Source organism: Anoplopoma fimbria, chromosome 18 (genome assembly GCF_027596085.1).
Source record: "Anoplopoma fimbria isolate UVic2021 breed Golden Eagle Sablefish chromosome 18, Afim_UVic_2022, whole genome shotgun sequence".
In the NCBI taxonomy this organism is placed as follows: domain Eukaryota; kingdom Metazoa; phylum Chordata; class Actinopteri; order Perciformes; family Anoplopomatidae; genus Anoplopoma; species Anoplopoma fimbria.
The window spans coordinates 12,336,046-12,354,344 of record NC_072466.1 but is presented as its reverse complement, the minus strand read 5'-3'; the positions used below and the strand labels follow the sequence as shown (position 1 = coordinate 12,354,344).

The 18,299-nt window shown below is 38.7% G+C and overlaps 1 protein-coding gene across 1 annotated transcript; it reads right to left on the bottom strand.

Annotated features, from left to right (window-relative positions):
• Positions 1 to 283: 283 nt before the first annotated feature.
• rhag (Rh associated glycoprotein) lies at positions 284 to 9,232 on the bottom strand. Its single transcript, XM_054618120.1, has 10 exons — positions 8,981 to 9,232; positions 4,524 to 4,707; positions 4,132 to 4,282; positions 3,854 to 4,001; positions 3,352 to 3,518; positions 3,124 to 3,261; positions 2,585 to 2,706; positions 2,034 to 2,107; positions 1,819 to 1,892; positions 284 to 1,469 (listed from the first exon to the last, which is right to left on the bottom strand). Exons 1-10 carry the CDS (start codon positions 9,159 to 9,161, stop codon positions 1,395 to 1,397), a joined length of 1,314 nt encoding a protein of 437 aa, XP_054474095.1. The 5' UTR covers positions 9,162 to 9,232; the 3' UTR covers positions 284 to 1,394.
• Positions 9,233 to 18,299: the final 9,067 nt, after the last annotated feature.

Here is an 18,299-nt window from a genome sequence, read left to right as displayed (position 1 = left end):
TGATTAACACCACTGTATGTGTGTAGTCAGTTCCATCTAGCCCTGCAGTCCTATGTTTAATGTTCAACACTTCAAATCTGTCCTTCATTACTCAGACACCCTGCAGCTTAAAAGTATATTGAGAAGTAAGCAAAGGCTGCTCTCCAATCCTGTGAAATACACGGGAGGTTTGTTTTCACAGTTCTTAGCGAAACAAAACAAAACTAACTAAAATAAAAAAATCCAACACTAACTCTGCTATAGAGAAAAGGGATGAAAAATGGATTTAATGGTACAATGAAAATGGGATAAAAGAGTTTAATAATTGTCACATTTCCATCTTCTATAAATGCCAGCCCTTTCTTTTTAATCAGTATGTAAGTTCCTGTTTTTAAGGCATCTGAAAAATATTCAGTACCAGTTGCTCTTTTTTTAACATTGCAGGACTTTGATAAAACTGAACTTGTCAATTCATCAAAACTGTATGTACATGTAAGAATACATAAGAATACATAAGATGTATATAGAAAGCAGACAAACAAAAATAACTTTAGCTTGTCCAATGACAGCTAATCTGAGGCTAAATGCATTCATCCTCTTCGCATTAAATAAATTGTTCAGCTGCCCTCGGATAGATAGAAAATGACTGTGGGAGCAGTGGGAGATAAGCAACACAAAGGTTAATTAATTACAACATATCATGCGACTATCCTTGCCCATGTCAGAGCCTCACTGCTGGTTACACACAGTCTGACTCTGACTCCTTGCAGAAGGACTGGGCTCCAGTGAGGTGATGTGAAGCAGCAGATCAAAGCAGGTTTAACTCCTCTCTTTGACCTAACCCTCAGCCAAAATACAAATGTGAGGTGTATGGAAATATAAAAGAATGAAGAAAGATACAAACTATACTAATATCTTAAAACATGCTTCAGTGCTTCAATTTATTATATAAAAACAACATAAAGAAAAGCTTGTGTGGATAGTCGTGTGTCAACAGTGAATCTATGGCGTGACCCACTGTGTTTTCAAAAAGATTGATTACAATTTTAAGTGAAAATAATCCCTGAATGTCCTTGTTTCAAATTCTTTAAAGTTTTTTTCTTAATGAATATGGTATTAACCTAATCTTCATGTTAACAATCTTTAGAAATTCCCCATGTGTTTTGGAGACTCTATTGTGTTTAACTTTCACTGCCCACCCTAATTACAAATGTAAACTGTACTACGATGAAATAAACACTGCTGTAGATATCTTTGCTCACAAAACAGTTTAAAAAACGGATGTGTGTTGTTGGTGAGTATAGCAAATCGTCTATCTAAAAAAAAATCACATTAATATAGTTGACAAATTGATATTGGGAGGCATGGTCCTTTACTTCCTGGTTTTTCTAGCTCAATGGTTGGTGAGAGGATACTTAAACCTCTGCTTTGTTCTTTGAGTGATCGGCGTGAGCCAAGCTCTCCTCATTCTCCTCCTCCTCCTCAGGAACCTAGAAAACATGTAGCCCAAATTACTTGTCTGTAGCATAATGAAAGAGACCTACATGAGACATGGATGAACATCATATGTACATCGAACAACTATTGGCTTGTCTGCTGTACCACCTGGGTTGAGTTTACCAGCAGAAGATAATACAAGCAGTCCCAGAGAGTTGAAACGTACACAGGATGATCTCTATTCTATGAATGAAATCTTGATTGTAACGATGAATCACATTCATCTCATACCATCCGAAAACCACAACTATAATAACTTAAAAAAAAAAGTCTGGGCTACTGCTTCTATTTCTTGTGATGCTGGAACTAGAGATAATATTTATGAGAAATGGGATTTCTTACCTCCCAGTAAATAGAGTCATCGAAGCAGTTCTGGTCTGGAGGCTGGCCCCAGAACGGCAACTTCATTATTAAACCTTGAAGAAGAAAATTAATTGTGTGATTGCTCAGGCTTTTAGAAAAAAATCATTAGGGGATTGATAAATAAGGAAGGCCTTCTCAGTTGAGTGCAAACGGTTGTGTCACATTGATGGCCTTATGTTTTTATCTCCACCCACCTGTTACAGCACCTCCAACCAAAGCGAACCCGAGGGATGAAGCCAAGGCGGCAGCTTGCATGGCAGGATCACCTCTGAGGGGGAGGAGGAGGGAAGACGGGAATGTAAGAGCTGACATTTAACTGTAGCATAAAAGTACTTCAAAGCTACAATACTGTTATGTGTGTGTGTTAAGACCGGGTGATAATTCAGTATGATAATTTATTGTCTTCCCATGGAATCGTATTGTGATGAAATCATATATTGAGATATCGTGATACACAATAACGTTGTCTAAATTGATAATAACAAGCCACAATAACTCAAATTTCTCACAAAGTCTGATCATTTCACACACATATTCTTGATAAAATGACAAAATACTCAATTGTGAAATATGTACAAACATGTTGTAACTTCATATAGACAATTTATATAGACTTTATTGAGTTGCCAGAAAAACACGCTATATATCATCATAGAGATATGAAATGACCTATATCAAGATAAAACACACAACACATATAGTTATATGTATATGTAAGATTTGTGGAGATATGGATTGCCCTTACCCCTTTTTTTTCCCCAAAGCCACAGCCACAATACCAGCCAATCCACCCAGGATGCCAGGCATGCCGTGCAGATTGTGGACGCCGCAGGTGTCCTGGATGCCCAGGTTGGATGCTAGGATGGGCTACAGAGGAGAAAAAAGGTATTTTGTTGCAACCAAATTAATGGATATTTTAAAGGTGAAATATACATCTGACAAAAAATGGCTGACAAAAAACTATTTTTAGTCATAATTAGTTATCAATTAGGTAACTATTACTTTCTTGTTTTATTGTTGGTCCAAAAAAATAGTAACACATTTCCCATCACAGCTTCCCAGAGCCCAAGGAAACGTTTTCAAATGTTTGTTTTGTTGGACCACCAGTCCAAAACCCAGAGATATTCAGTTTACTATCATAAGAAAGCACTCACATTTGAGAAAAATGAAACTATTCAGTTTTTGTTAAAAAAAAGACTAATTCATTAATTGACTAATCAAATACATCATACATCTAAAACCAGCCTTTTTTAATTTGGACATTTGCTTTGACTTTCAACTTACAGTAAGGAACTTGAAGCCCAGGGTGGAGATGGCGCCAGCCACTAATCCAATCAGCATTGCCCCAAATGGCCCGATGTTCATGTCAGCACATGTTCCCACAGCAACGCCACCAGCCAAGGTGGCATTCTGAATGTGCACCTGTAATATATAAATATATGTAAATAAGTATATCACTGAATTGGTTTTTAATTTTTAGTGTTGTTAGATATTAGAGGAAAGTTATCTGACCATGTCCAGTTTTCCTTTGTGCTCCACGAGGCTGGAGATGGCGTAGGCAGAGAGCACACAGGCAGCCAGGGAGAGGTAGGTGTTGATCACTGCTGTGAGCTGAGTGAAGCCTGGTTCAGCTATGGCCGAGTTAAAACTGGGCCAGAACATCCACAGGAAGATGGTTCCTGTAGAAAATAGGGTGATAAAGAAATCACATTTGTATCAGTTAATCTTAAAAATCTAATTCCTATCAAATCACACTGCAAGGAATTTATAGATTAAAGGATTCAGTTTTTTGCTGCACAGGACTGATAACTAGTAGAGGTCAAGATCTCTTCAGTATCCCTACACATGCTGCAAGGTTATTTGTGTCCACTAGGGGACATAAGTCGTACATGTTCAGGAGGCTAGTGATGAACCAGTGAGGAAAGATTACAACCAAATAGAACTCTTATCACTGTTAAAAATGTAAACAGATGACTAATATATTACATTAGTGTCAAGTGTAACTGGCTCTTACCAATCATAGCAAACATATCAGAGTGGTAGACAGACCCATCGTTTTCATGTCCGTTTCTCAAACCAGGTCGGTAAAGTACTCGAGCCACTGCCAGGCCAAAGTAGGCTCCAAAAGCATGGATGATCATAGACGCACCAACGTCATTAGCCTGTGAAAGAAAAGGTGATGCAGTTTATTACAATTCAGTTTACATGGTGAATTTTCCTGGTCATAATGCAGGAATTAACTCCATCATTTGCTCATCTAGTCAACACATGTGCGTGTCATTGTTTGCGTACTTCGAGGACTGTGGCCACCAGATGTTCATTGATGGAGAAGATGGTAATCTCCAGTATGGTCATGATGAGGAGCTGCACAGGGCTGGTTTTACCCAGAACTGCTCCAAAGGAGATCAGGACTGTAGCTGTGCTGAAGTCTGCATTGATTAATCTGCAGGATAGAGAGGAAAACAAGACTTTAGGAGAAAGGAAATTATCGGAGAAGGGTTAGAACACAAATGTTCAACATTCATCATTTACTGAACCTAAAGTCTTCTAGAGCTACTCAGCAGCCAACATGACAGGTCATTGTTTTATTGAGCTGCTACTTGGTTGGTGATGAATGTATAACTGCGTAAATGTAAATCAGGGTATTTCTGAAAACCAACACGTGCAGAAAAAGACAATCATACTTAAAGATGTTAACTTTGATCTTTCCATCATCCATGTGCCAGAAACCCTGCATGAGAATGCCCCACTGCAGGCCGAAGGCAGCCAGGAGCAAGTTGATGCCGACGCTGCTGAACCCATATCTCTTCAGGAATGTCATCAGGAACCCGAAGCCGATGAAGATCATGACGTGGACATCCTGAAACACTGGAGACATGAGAAGGGAGGTCAGTTCTGCTACTGATTGGATGACAGATGCTGCTTTGTGGTGAGAGTGCCGCTTTAGCCTAAGCTAAATGCTGACATGAAATTGAATTATATGAAACACTTTCATGTTTCCTTTATGTTTCTTTTACTCTGCCTTCAATAAGAAAGTAGACTTTGCATGATACGGTTGTATTCCTTTGACTATGTAGTTTAAATGATTTATTGAGCAGTTGCTGGACTTCCCTTAGGTAATTTCCCTCCATAGGGGCTGTTTTGTCAGCCGGGACCTGTTAGCTGGAAAAGTAATTTAATCACACTATGAATGGGATTCTGGGAAAAAGCTTCTGCTGTTCCTGTTTCTATTAAGGGCATATGATCTTACTAAATTTAACTCACAAATCTTCGGAGGGAGGCGAGGTTTAGCACACCCTTCTCTATTAGTCTGTGTTAATAGTCAGACAAAGACAGCAGGATTTGGAATTTGTTTCATCATCAGTTCATGGTGTTGTCACTATATTCTCAGTAGATATATTGAGCCACATATGTGGGAAATACATAAAGGTGGAGTTGTGCGCAGGCTAAGAAACAATGAGCTTCATTTCCTATTGTCTAGACAGGTCACTAGGGTTTAGCGATGTCTACCGAATTGGCATATGAAGTTGACCGCTGTGAAACATTCTGTTGGACAATGTTGTTGTTGCTATAGTGATGTCTATGGCTCAGTAGAGTGGTCATCACATAGAGCGTTCACCATTCAGAACTTCAATGGTTTCATCCCTGGGCCCTGCAGTCTATATGTCGAGGTTTCCTTGTGCAACATAATGGCTATGTTTGAGTGTGTATGGTAGCTTCTGAATTTCTGAATGTGTTTGTTAATGGGTGAATGCTAACTTGTGTTGTTTCCAGTGTTTTTGGTAAGCTACGCTTACCTGGTGGTGGCTGTGGTTTCATATTTACCAGACATTTATATTAGTATGAGTTCTTATGTTTTTGTTTGTTAATTTGAGAAACCTCTAACACTGGCATCAGTGCTTTTGAATTGTTAAACAGACAATGAGCTACCAAATAGTTAAACCAGTCGCCTCTCATGTCTTAACTCCTCCCCTATCTAAAAAGACAATTACATACGTACAGTAGGTATGAGGAAAACAAGTACACATGCTAAATTTCTATATATCAAAAAAGCCTGAAGTTTGTCTACTTCAGGCTACATTTCTATTTAACACAGAATGCTATGCAGGCCCTAGTGCACACGCCTTAGAATGATACCATGAGGGAGTTTAAATTCATCCAGATCTATATTCACAAGCAATATTTACATATAGAGTATGCAGGCACATTTTAACGTCATGAAAAACACCTACATCTACTTTTTGTGAGGCAGAATCCGAAGATGCTACAATTGAAATATGGTGTAGTGTTTTACTGGGTTTCTATAAGTGCTCAAAAAAACAGTTTATTTAAACAGATGTTCTACTGTAGGCTGCTTTAATCATTAACCAACCAGAGTGAAACAGAGCTGCTCAAATCTCCCTGAGTCATAGCGATTGCCTGGCTGCTCCATATACCAAAACATTTTTTGTGGTATTAGGGGGTAGTAATTAAAAGTTGAAAGGGATTAATGTTCCAAGATTCATGTTTCTAATTAATTTAAAGTACCCTAACCTACTTAGATCAAAACAATAAAGATCCAAAACGACACATGGCAGAGTGTTAACTTAGAGTGTCTTATCATCAGTCTGTATTCAGGGATGATTAAAGTCATAACTCATCTTGTCAACCTAACATTTACGTTCTCCAATGCCTGATAAACCAATCAATCACTATCTACTAACTATCACTATCAGAATCAGCTTTAAAGGCCAAGTTAGCGTGCACATTACAGGAATTTGGCTCTGTTTTTTGCATCTCTTATAATGTATTTACACAGAAATAAAAATAATACCAAGGGACAAGGACCATAAAGCTGGACTGATGAAGGTAAAGAATAGACAGGACCGTTAAATACACAAAAAGCTGTAAATGTTATTATTATATACATATAATCCTTATAATAGAGAATTACAAAACAAGAAGTTTTCCTTAAGTAGTAAACAAAACAAATAGTATTTAAAAAGTAAATGTGTTTAATTGATTGGTATAGGTTTTCAATATCTGTTTAATTTATCAAGAAAATAATCATGTAATTTGTTAATGATCAGCTTACAAAAGTCCTGATTTGTGTTCTTTTAGCGCTGCATAATATGTGGTCAGCGTTTTTTACACAGAGCACTGATATCGTCAGCAGCGAATCAAGGTGTAAATATTGATTTGGCTCACATCCACAGAGCTGTTTTGAAAGAAACAGTGTGCCCCTTCAACTTGCACTTTGACCCCCCATCCAAAAACAGTTGGTTCATACAGACTTGCTTTTCTTGTAGTAGGGGCTTCTAGTGAACAGTAGATTGAGGATGGGGAGGAGGTGCAGCTGGAAAGCAGCCACTGGCACCATGCCCAGATGTTAGGTAACGCTCAGTAATCTCCTGAAGAACTGCTTGAGCCAGTACAATAAAGAGAGAATCCCCTCAGGACCCACTGTGATGCAGACAGTAGAGGAGGGATGCATCCGGTGCAAAAACATAAATGATGAATGCTGGAGCAGCAGATTTCCCGGTTGTCTTTGATGTTTTTATTCTGCAAATCAACTCCTCATTAGGATAAAATGATTTTTCAGGAGTCTTTATTAGAAATGCATGCAGTGTTTTGTCAGTCCATACAACCAGAATTTTGTCTGTGATTTACATTATTTTATGATTGATCTGAGCCGCCATAGCTTTAACTCACTCTAGTGCAGTCCACATGTTTGTGGTTATATGTCTTCCTTTGATCCTATAACTACAGATGTCTGGTATGCAGATCTCTCTGCACGCAACTGCAAGTCTTCACGTTATCCAATTGCATTTTAATGGCCATGCTAAAGCACATTCATCAGAATTTAAATTGTTGATACTTTATTTATTTTTTAAAAACTGTTTATTTGTTAAATATTATATTATATATATTGTTACCACACTAAGATGTTTGTATGTGACTCTAGAAAGCTAGTTTCACATCCATCTTTTAAAGGAGGTAAAGTTATTTGCTCACCTTAAATGTCAGTTTTACATGCATACACATGAGATTAGTTTATTATATCACAACTAGTTTGGAAGCCAATCGTGGTCCAATATGCAACTCACACAAGTGTAATGTGAAAACTACACTGATAATGGACTTTTCCACTGAAGTAGAAGATAGACAGTTAAACTTTACTTAACAATATTTACACATTGATGTATGGATTTGCATAAAGGGAAAAGGAGTGGATGTGGTTTTAGGAATATTTAAAATGGCAGCATCAACATTTTGGTGGGAAAACCATTTTAGACACAAAGCAGTGGAATATTATATGTCTTCAAACTAAAATAACGATAGAAATTCTGAAAGACTACATTTCTGGACATGTTGTAGGCTAACCTATCTGAAGTAGAAGATATACTCAGCCTAAATGATGACCAATGAGCTAATCTCTTCTGGGCACACCTGCCCCACCCAATCATGAGCAGACATTCAACAGCCGTAACATCTTAAATGCAGATAAGTTTTCAAGATGCAAAAAAACCCTCAACTGCAGAAGCCGCTTTATGCTGAAAGAGTACCATAGTTTAAACAAAAACACAGCATTCCTCTGCATTTCTTGCATCTGCCATTAATCTCTGTTATCTGTGTGTTCTAACAAGTTGATTTAAATCACATGTGACCTCCACTCCATGAGACCTGACACTTTTCCCTACAGGATCCTCTTTGAATCCTCAGCTGCATGGGTATGAATAGACTTTGTGAGGGATGGGAATGTGACCCCATGACAGCATTAACATTAACATTAACAGCATTAACATTCTTCCAATGAAGGAAAGGCGGCCATTTTCAGTTCACTCAACACTTCAAAGATCAAGACTAGAGAACCAAAGCTTAGAAGTATGGTATATTTGTAGATCTATCTCTTTTTAAAATATTTTTTTAATTCTTCATTTCAGCATATTCACACACAATTGTGTCATATTTTACTGAAAATCCACACAATTACTTTTTTCTCTGTCAACATCAAAGCTGCAACAAAGACAATGTGTTAGAACCACCTGATAAAGATTTGATTATCCATAATTTTTAACCTCTTCAAAAGAAGTTTAATGACCAAATATTGAGGCAACTAGTAGCAGAGCATCCCTCCTTTAGCAGCCCCATGTAGACTTACTGGGGTAGAGATCCATGGGCTGATTCTTTTCAGGATGAGTCTCATTGGAGTGTGTGTCGTGCCCGTGGCCTTCCCCATCATCATAGACCACAAACACAGCAAACAGGATAATGGTGATAATCTCCAAAGTCAAGGCCACAATGGGGAACTTCATCCTCATGTTGGTGGCGTACGCAGGCATCCTTAGACCAACTCTGGTTATCGCTCACAGGCTCCCTATCTGGTTTTTTTTCGGGGTAGTGCTGTGTGAAGGGAGAGAAGAAACTGGTGTCTGGTTTTAAACTGGTGCAGGTTTGGTTGTGACCAATGACAGGGCAGAAGCTCGGGGCCTGGGTGGGGAACAACCCCCTCATGGACTTTGCTCACAGGGATGGGTTTCCTCTCAGGGCAGAGTGGACAAAGCGAAACACAAACGTAATGACACTCAGCCAATGAGCGGACATGAGAGTAAAACTTAATGACTGCTCCTTCCCACTAATTTTTCACTGTCAAAGTTTTGCTTGTTGACTTAACTTAAATGTCGGGACTGGTGCATTTCTTTCATGTCTTACATTATAGAAAGAAAATTATTTAAAACAAAGTCCAAAGAAATGTCTTTATTTACTATTTAGAGCTGTTGTTTGCTTGAGACAATATTCAGTACCTTTCATATAATTTCGGTTTTTGAGATTCCTCTTTTGTCTGCTCTACTGATCACTGTTCCTCTTTCTTAGTGAAGAAGACTTTTGTAACTATTCCCTTGATACAACACCCTTTTGCAGTTATGTTTAATGCACCTGCTGTTTCAGACACACAACTTAACTAAAAGTAGTGTTACAACAATGTAAATAATACTAAATTACAAGTAAAAGTCCTGCATTTAATGCTTTTAATACAGGTAAAAGCACAGAAGTAGCAGCAAAAAAGTATAAAAAGTGAAAGTACTTTCATGTTGTATGGAACCATTATAACTGATCCATTCATGTATAAGCAGCGTTATAATGTTGTTTCTGGTTGAGGCGAAGCTAATATGTCTGTCCATATAATCTCCATCTCCAATTGCAATTTATATGCCGTTATACATATACACATTTTATTAAATTATATAAAATAGGATTAAATGTCATTGCACACAGTAAGTACCAGAACAACAAAATGCAGTTTAGCATCTAACCAGCAAAAAGGTAGAAAAAGTGGATATAGATATATTTTAAGAAAGACTAATTCACAGACTGAACAATAAACCAGTTGAGGACTAACACTAAGAACTGATGTTACTGTGCTAAATATAAAAAACAAAAAATAAACAAAGTATATAATTGTACAGTATAAATGAATGCAACTATAGTATTTCAGTAATAGAACTAATGCATATTGTATCTACAGTATGCACATAGACATAAAATATTATGTACAGCAGAATGGGTCCGGTTATGTTATGCAGTTCAAACAGCAATAGGATAATATGTACAGTGACCCAAATAAAAATCTCCTTCAAAAGCCATCTAATACATTTCATGAAAAATGTAACTGTTGAATAAATGTATTTTGGTGTAAAAAGTAATTTTTTTGTAGAGTTGAGATACAAAGTAGCCTAAAAATAAAGCGTTCAAGTAAAAGTATTTTTAAATTGTGCTTAAATACAGAATTTCTGTAATCTCAACTTTCCACCACTGAATCCAGTTGAGGCAGATGTGGCCTCTTAGTTGCTTCGTTAGTTGTCTCACGTTGCATCGACACCAGTGTTCCCTCCACGACCCCTACAGACAGTGTGTGTAACTGTGGTCACGTTGCGTCATAGTTCAAGCCCTACACCGACAACCATAACATACAGTACATGCCTTTGCTTCCTTTCCCACTGGAAACCATCCATGCAACCTCATCTGATTGGCTTGTAAGTTCTGATACAGTAAGTGGCTCCCACAGTGAGTGTGGTGACAATCTGAGAGGCCGCTCACCAAATTACCTCAGGCCAGAGGTCCTTCATTTGGATCCAAGAGCTTTATGAATGAGCAGAGTTGTTAATCACTGCCAGCAACACATTTCTGTTTGTCTTGGAGCTGAGCGCGTTGAATGTTTTCCCAGACCCTTTGGGAAATTACTTCCAAATGTTGAGAGATATCAAAAACTCTGCCGCACTGCTAGAGCTTATCCACTCGTGCTGAGCATGTGCTTTACAGCGTTTTGTTGTAATATTTGGCAGACTTGAAAAACACAAGAGGATTTGTGGTCCAACTGCTAGAGTCATTCATTCATGACGGTCACAGATACTTCCTCATTTGCTTTCTCTTCTCTTAGCCCTTTTTTAAATTTTTTAAAGTCTATTCTTTACAAAACAAATGGTGGTTGTTTTACTTCTAACATTTAACTACTGATTATTTTTGCCTCCAGAGTAACTCTAACCCTGGGAAATGTTTGTATAATGGTGAAGCTCGAATCTTCAATTATTGAACCAGTTATTATGTCTGTCGTTTTGCGATCAACTTTTCTCCACTCAGCTGTAATCTGTCAGAGCTTTGACAGAGAGCATGAGAACTGTTTATATAGCATAGACTATTCAATAACAGTAAACGCTCTGAGTCTCACATTTCTCAGCAGAGTATCCCAGAGGTACCAGTGCTCTTAGGTTGTTGCTTTATGTTTTTATGATCTCCCTAAGAGGCATGATTGAGTGTGTTGATTAGACATTGAGATTGGTAGTGGTAACATGCTTTAATCTCTTAGTAATCGGGAATCTGTGCAGTAGGATAATACATTTGGGAAAATACACTTATCTGTTTTCTTTTCCAGAATAAGATGAGAAGACTCATGAATGTGCCTTACATTCATATCGGAATTCAGGCGACTTTTATGTCCTCTAACACAAGTAGCAGCCATAGCTCCACTAAAAGCCATAATTTAAAAATTTGTCTCTCACTCGCCTCGTTATTATCTGCTTACGACTTTGCGTGCTTCCACTGCACATCATCTTATAATTGAAATGTAAAAGCTGTCTTCAGGGGCCTCAATGTTTACCTCAGTATGACAGCGTGCTGGGAGTGATGTCTTTGTTGTATTTTGTGCATGTGGGGCTGTGACCGGTTCACACAGACTGAAAGCAGGCGGAAACTGCTTGCCTGGCTCAGTGCAAAGTTAAAAAATACAGTAGCATCTCTAAAGCTCACAATATCAACCCCATGGCAGCGACCTGCAAATTAAAAGCTAGCCACGCCATGAAGCAGATTTTACTCTAAATGGGACCATAATTTACTAAATGAACATCATGCTGTATTGAAGAAGACTTAATACTAGAGATTGAGACCATAAACTGTTGTTTACAATGTCTACTGAAGTAATGAATCAAGTGAAAACTTTCTCATAGACTTTTATGCAACCATTTTTTTTATAGGATTTTGGATTATCGCAGGAAAGAAGCTCTGTGGCAAACACACTTTTTTGATAGTTACATATTTTATTCAGCAAGATATCTACACAAATGAACACCACATTGGGGGGATTTTGAAGCATAAATGCAATCAGCAGAAGTAAAAAAGTAACGTTAGGCTATAACAAACTAGTCCAAGGTCCCATGACTTAGCTAAAGCCGGACTGGTGTTTGGCGTGATGAAGTTTAGTGGTCACATTAAGCCACTTTTTAGCAACCTCCCTTTTAAAGACACTTAAAACTTCAATCACCCAGCTCACGAGAGGTGTATCTACAGACGCATTTTATTTCATGGAACAAAACGTTAAAATATCTTAAGCTTCGGTTAACCATAGACCTTATTTCAGGCATCTAACCAAAAAAATAAAAATAATTCTGGCTTCTTTTTTCTGTTTGTTGCTCCGTCAGTCTTATATGGAATATACTGGCAATTTCATAAAACAATCCCTATTATTGCTGCTGGAAATAAATGTGTTGGCTTGTTTAGTATCACAGAATCTGACAACTTTGAAATCTTTAAACATTAAAGCCACAAAGCAGAGAAAAAAACAGCTAAGCTAAACAGCCCAATCGTTTATCAGCTCAAATCAGTTTTAATCTAGCCTCCCTGTGAACTTCTAGAAACATTCCAGGAAAACCATTAAGCGATTTATCTCCGCTCACTCATAACCCCGCCATAAAATGCAGATTTGTGGAAAATAAACAAGCCATCAGGCCGAAATGAGCTCTATCCTTTGTCTAGGATCCCCATGTGCCGTTATGCAACATACATGACTACACAGACCTCTCTTATGTCCGGCGCTGCTTTGAAGCCATACTGACTGTATAGTCGATACTCGTTCACTTGGTCCATCCGTCACAGATTGAGTCTCACTGTAGTGGCAAGAAGACTCTGTGAATGTAAGGGATCAAAGAGCAAAGGAGCTGGATGATGGAAGCCCACTTCAGTTCGCTTTAGTTCTTGGTGTCATGACATTCATGGACAGGCTTTAGTCTGCCAAATGTAAAGGTCAAACTGAGGTTCAAATTTTGTTTTGCCTCATATATTGTTCTAATAATTGCTTTTTGATGAACCATCCAGGAAAACTATTACTTTTATCTGAGCCATTAGAGCAGAAACTGTAGATTTATTTGACATTGATGATGAAAAGGTTCAGCTATGAAAAGTCGTACATTGGATTGGAATTCTGCATGTCATGTTTAAATCTCTCAAATAACATTATTCTTGTTACATTTACTCAGTGTTTCTACTCTTATCTCGTGTGGGGGGCACCACCTAGCAGCTGATATTTTTGTATGGACATTCCTCAGTGTGGTTGTTTGCTCAGCTCTTTCTCATGCAAAGGTCAACTCCACATGCATCGTTAATATTGCGTGCGCCATCCCCAAAGTATTTACTTCTTAACACTTGTAATGAGGACCAGTATGTCCTCACAAGGAGTCCTCCTTTTCCACTACATGATACAGACATCTGCACTCCTGTGAAGCTACATACTCGCCTCTTGTGGGATACTCAGGAGATCAACATTGCATTCCTTTGGAGGACTCTTCCATAAGGAGATATGTACGTGGCTGATTGGAAACAGAGGCCAGCTGGTGTGACAGACAAAACCCAGGTCTTTTCTTCTCATTAATCTAAACTGTCTTTTGTTTGGGGGGGTAACATCACATACAGCGTTCTACATACATGTGCGTGAGCTCTAGAGGGCTTTGCATGAGCAATATCTTAAATAATCCTGACTGATTTATGTGGCCTGATAAATAAATGCTGTAGAGTTGCTCGAGTGAGGTTGACCTCGCCTCAAAGTGAAGCCATGGAGATACTTTAAAGTATTCTATGAAGCCAGTGGGTCCACTGGGAAACTTTTGTTACTGCCGTCTCTGTTTTCAATCCGTTGAAGGTTCAGAGCAGCGCTGCAGGTTTGCCCTGCATGTAGAGCTGAGAATGCCAGAAGCTGGAAGTTAAAAATACTGCATGTTTGACTAAGATACCTTGTATCTGTAAAAGTAACCAGAGTCTGTAGAGCTGTAGCTGTGAGTTGAAAGGCAAATTGTATAGAGAGCTAATTAAATGTCCACTTAAGGTCAATCATTTTATTTCTTATATGTTTTCATGATAAGAGAACTGAGCTAATATAACTTCCTGGATTATATAGCCACACAAACATCCCATCAATAGGTAAATAGTAATCCCTCTTCATAATTTGGGAAAGTGCACCATATGTGTGCAAAAATGTTACAATGTGTTATATCATTATATGGTGAACAAATCAATCCTCCACCTGCTTTCAAAGAACACAATTAGCTGGATGAGTATAAACAGGATTATTATATTCTGATTCCATGTTATGAAGAACAGAGCCATAACCAATGAGTTCTCTACACAGAAGACCAGAAGTATTGAGCTAAACATTATCATACTGTATGGACACATTGGGTGATTGTCATTTCTTTACATCCCTCTGTGACATAGTTGAAAATACTGAATGCATGTCACCACAGAGGTCAGGGCCAACTTGGATCATAGAGTAGATAAAGATCAGTATTTTGGTCAAGGACACTTTGACAGGTGTGAATGTGTCGCCTCCCCCTGGTATTTAACAGACACTTATGTTATGGCAGTTATGAAACAGTGTCTGTCCCCTCTGTAGTGAGTCTCAGTCTGTAGGTCCTAAGTGTAAATACCAGTCTGCTTTCAAGTATTACACCTGAGAAACGAGCGAGGAATCTACTGGAAAATGAACTCATATGTAAGCATCAGACACTGATGGGATGGAATTCCTATGTGCGGTACATATTTCACATTTCCAGCTGCAGAATTCAAATGTAAAGAGTTAATATTCCCAAGAAACGTGTCCTGCTTATTTTCTGTGAACATTTTTGGGCTGTTTGCTTTGAGACCAAGGCATATTTTTCCTTCTCTACAAGTGTCATTATCTCCATGTGCAACTGCAGCCCTTTATGCTCAGTGTAATGTGACAACAGGAGCAGGGGTCAGAATGCTTAAGTGGGTCAAAGAAGTAGTCAGCATTGGACACTCAGTGGGTGACTGCTGTTAAAGCTTAAGATGAGAAGCATTGGGGTGAGGAGAAAGCTGGTCTCTTTTTATTTCAGGAGAAACCATAGAAGACCAAACTAAAGAGTGTTAAGTAGAGATGGCATTTTATGTCATTTTCACATTTTAAAGACCAAAACAACAAGTGTGGCTCGAGAGGAAAAGTCAGCTTTACTCAAATCACACAGATTGTTTGCCAGGGGCAAAAATCCATTAAACAACTGTCATGTCAATCTGCAAATTTGATTATGAGACATGGTTAATCCTCTGACAAGCATGAAGTCCTCAGTATGCCAATCTGCCTTTAGATTTTGATATTTTTATGTATGATGGTGATGCTAGAGGAAAGGCGACGTGATAATGGACCAAATTGTTGTTGATAATGATAATGAAATTTGACTCGATAGTGATGCTTGACTCAGTATATCCTGCAGGATTTTGTGAGACTGTGGTGATTTTAGATCCAATGAAGGGTAGACAACTTTGTACATTTAAAATTAAACGCATCTGGTGCACTTTCAGAGCAAAATTAAAGGTCTAGATCTATAAAGAACTGTGAAGTCTTGAAAATAGAAAACCATTTTATCATAAAGGCATTGTTTATACAAATATGAATGACTTGCAACATGTACAGCTGTGTCAATCTCTTCTATTGCTAATTTTGTGGATGTAGCTAGGTAGCTAGCTAGCATATAGAAGGTTGACGTCCCTATTCTTAATCCTGCCTTTACAGCCCTGATTGTCCGAAGTAGCCATCAGTGAACACAAAACAAGACTTGAATCGGCGTTCAGAGGCCTGGAACCAGGCTAAGAGTTATCCTCTTAGGACCATGAACACATTCAATAGCAATCTGGTCTGTAGTTTTAGAGAAATCTTGCTCTGGACCAAAGTGACACACAGACATCCTCATGCACCATCACTAGAAGGGCAAAAATATCACTACCAACACCACAAGATTAATTGAGGCCTCCACATTTAAGTCTCAACTGAACTTGAATGGAAAGGATGATAGTACATAGACACTCCTCCTCTCTCACCACAGCCCCCCCTGAAAATACCCCACCCCTTGTTTCCTGTGGCTGGGGCTGAGGAGAACAGTTGCAAACCCTGATAAGCCTGCTCGAAGGGAAGCCTATGCATGCTGGTAATCAGCATGTTAGATGCTATCAATCAAGAACAATCACAAGCTCTCATCATGTTTAGGTTGTGATGGCCCTTTTATGCTATTTAAGTGAAGGGCAAGTGTATAGCATCCCATAGAGTTTCACGTCACACGGTTAAGAGGGCACACATCTGATAGAATTTGTTCAAGTGAGATGAAAAGAAACTAATGGCAACGAGTAGAGGCCAAATAGAAAGTAATGTAAGGTTTTAGAAATACCGTTCTGTCGGTCAAATGTTGAATCTTTGTAACAGTTGCTCTCCAACACCTGTGTACTTAAAAGGCTTTGCAAACAACTGGAGATGCTGATAGGCAGCGATGTTGGAAAAAGCCTGAGAGCACGCGAATGCTTAACAGGTGGGTGGACGATTTAACGCCATGCATATCGTGTTACTGTGGGATGTGAAACAGGCATCCATCAAAACAGAGTGCAGACAGAGGAGCGTGAGTACGAATGCTGTTGAACCACATGTGCAAAATTTGATATGGAGAACTTCTAGTTATGTGTTTTTTTCGTGACAGCAGGAAGATGTGCAGTAACTGACCCTCTGATGCCCTTTCATGCTTTTTAAAGAGGCGTGGTTGTTCCTGGAGGTTTGCTAGTTTAAATCCTGTAAAGTTAGATATTTTAATATGTTTAGCTTTCAGCAGTATGGCAATACACACTGGGCATTTACAAAAGAGTTTAAGATTAATTGTATGGTAATAAGAATAACGTAATAGTTTAATGGAATCAGCTGGTTTCCTGTGTAAATTTGCCTCCATGAGGCCTATTATGTCTCCAAATACATTTCAACCCATGCTTGCTGTTTACAGATATAATATGCGGCCTATTACCAGGGGGAGGGGTTAGTTTGGTCACTTTGTAGTGCCGTTGGACTTCTTCCATTTGCTTTTTTACAGAGATAAATCTTTGCTTTACTTTCTAGTTTCCTCAATTACATAGATAACAGAAGCAAGTTGTGGTCCCAGGCCACAGCAAGTACGAAATGTATGATAACACGCATTAACATTTCTTCTGGTAGGGAAAGTGACAAAAAATGCATTCAAAGAGCCGGACTTGAAATCCTAATGTCACTCTGAAGCCACATTTTCTATTTTCAGTTTTAAATGTCAAGCTAGTGTTATGCACAGCACAGTGACAGCATGAGCAGTACCTCTACTGTTGTTTTGCTTTTGATTTCCCACAGTTTTTCTCCGTTTAAATCCTCCGAGCCTGGAAGGAATTGACTGTCTGTTGTTGGATGAAAAGCCTGAAAGCCTGGTTGATAGACAACCCTTCGGCTTCCTCGGTAGTACATCCTGATTCCTATGCTGCATTTAAACACAGAGCCTCCCTACAGCGATGTTGTAATTACTTTATCTAGCGCATGCTTCTTTAAATGACGCCTAATTGAGGGCCTTCACCGCACCCTTTCCTCATGTGGCTCCATGTGGCAATCAACCTGCTGCGTTATCACCACATCTTAATAAAAACTAAAATGATTGGACCACAACCCAGGACTTCCCATAGAAAAAGGAAAACGAGGGAGGAGGGATGGGGTAAAAAAGCAACCAAAAAATAAGAAACATCCTGACCTAAACGACATGTGGAGTGGGCTTTCAATACACAGGATGTAGAGAGAGATTGGGGGTTCGAGGCATGTCTGTGAGGTAGAAATGGGGATGAAAAAAGAGAAAATGGCTTGTCACGCAAAC

Coding starts and splice junctions, on each gene's coding strand:
- rhag (XM_054618120.1), bottom strand. CDS start 9,161: ATGCCTGCGTACGCCACCAACATGAGGATGAAGTTCCCCATTGTGGCC. Junction 3,519..3,853: donor TGATATGTTTGCTATGATTG/GTAAGAGCCAGT, acceptor TATTTTCTACAG/GAACCATCTTCCTGTGGATG. Junction 1,893..2,033: donor GGTTGGAGGTGCTGTAACAG/GTGGGTGGAGAT, acceptor TTCTTCTTCAAG/GTTTAATAATGAAGTTGCCG.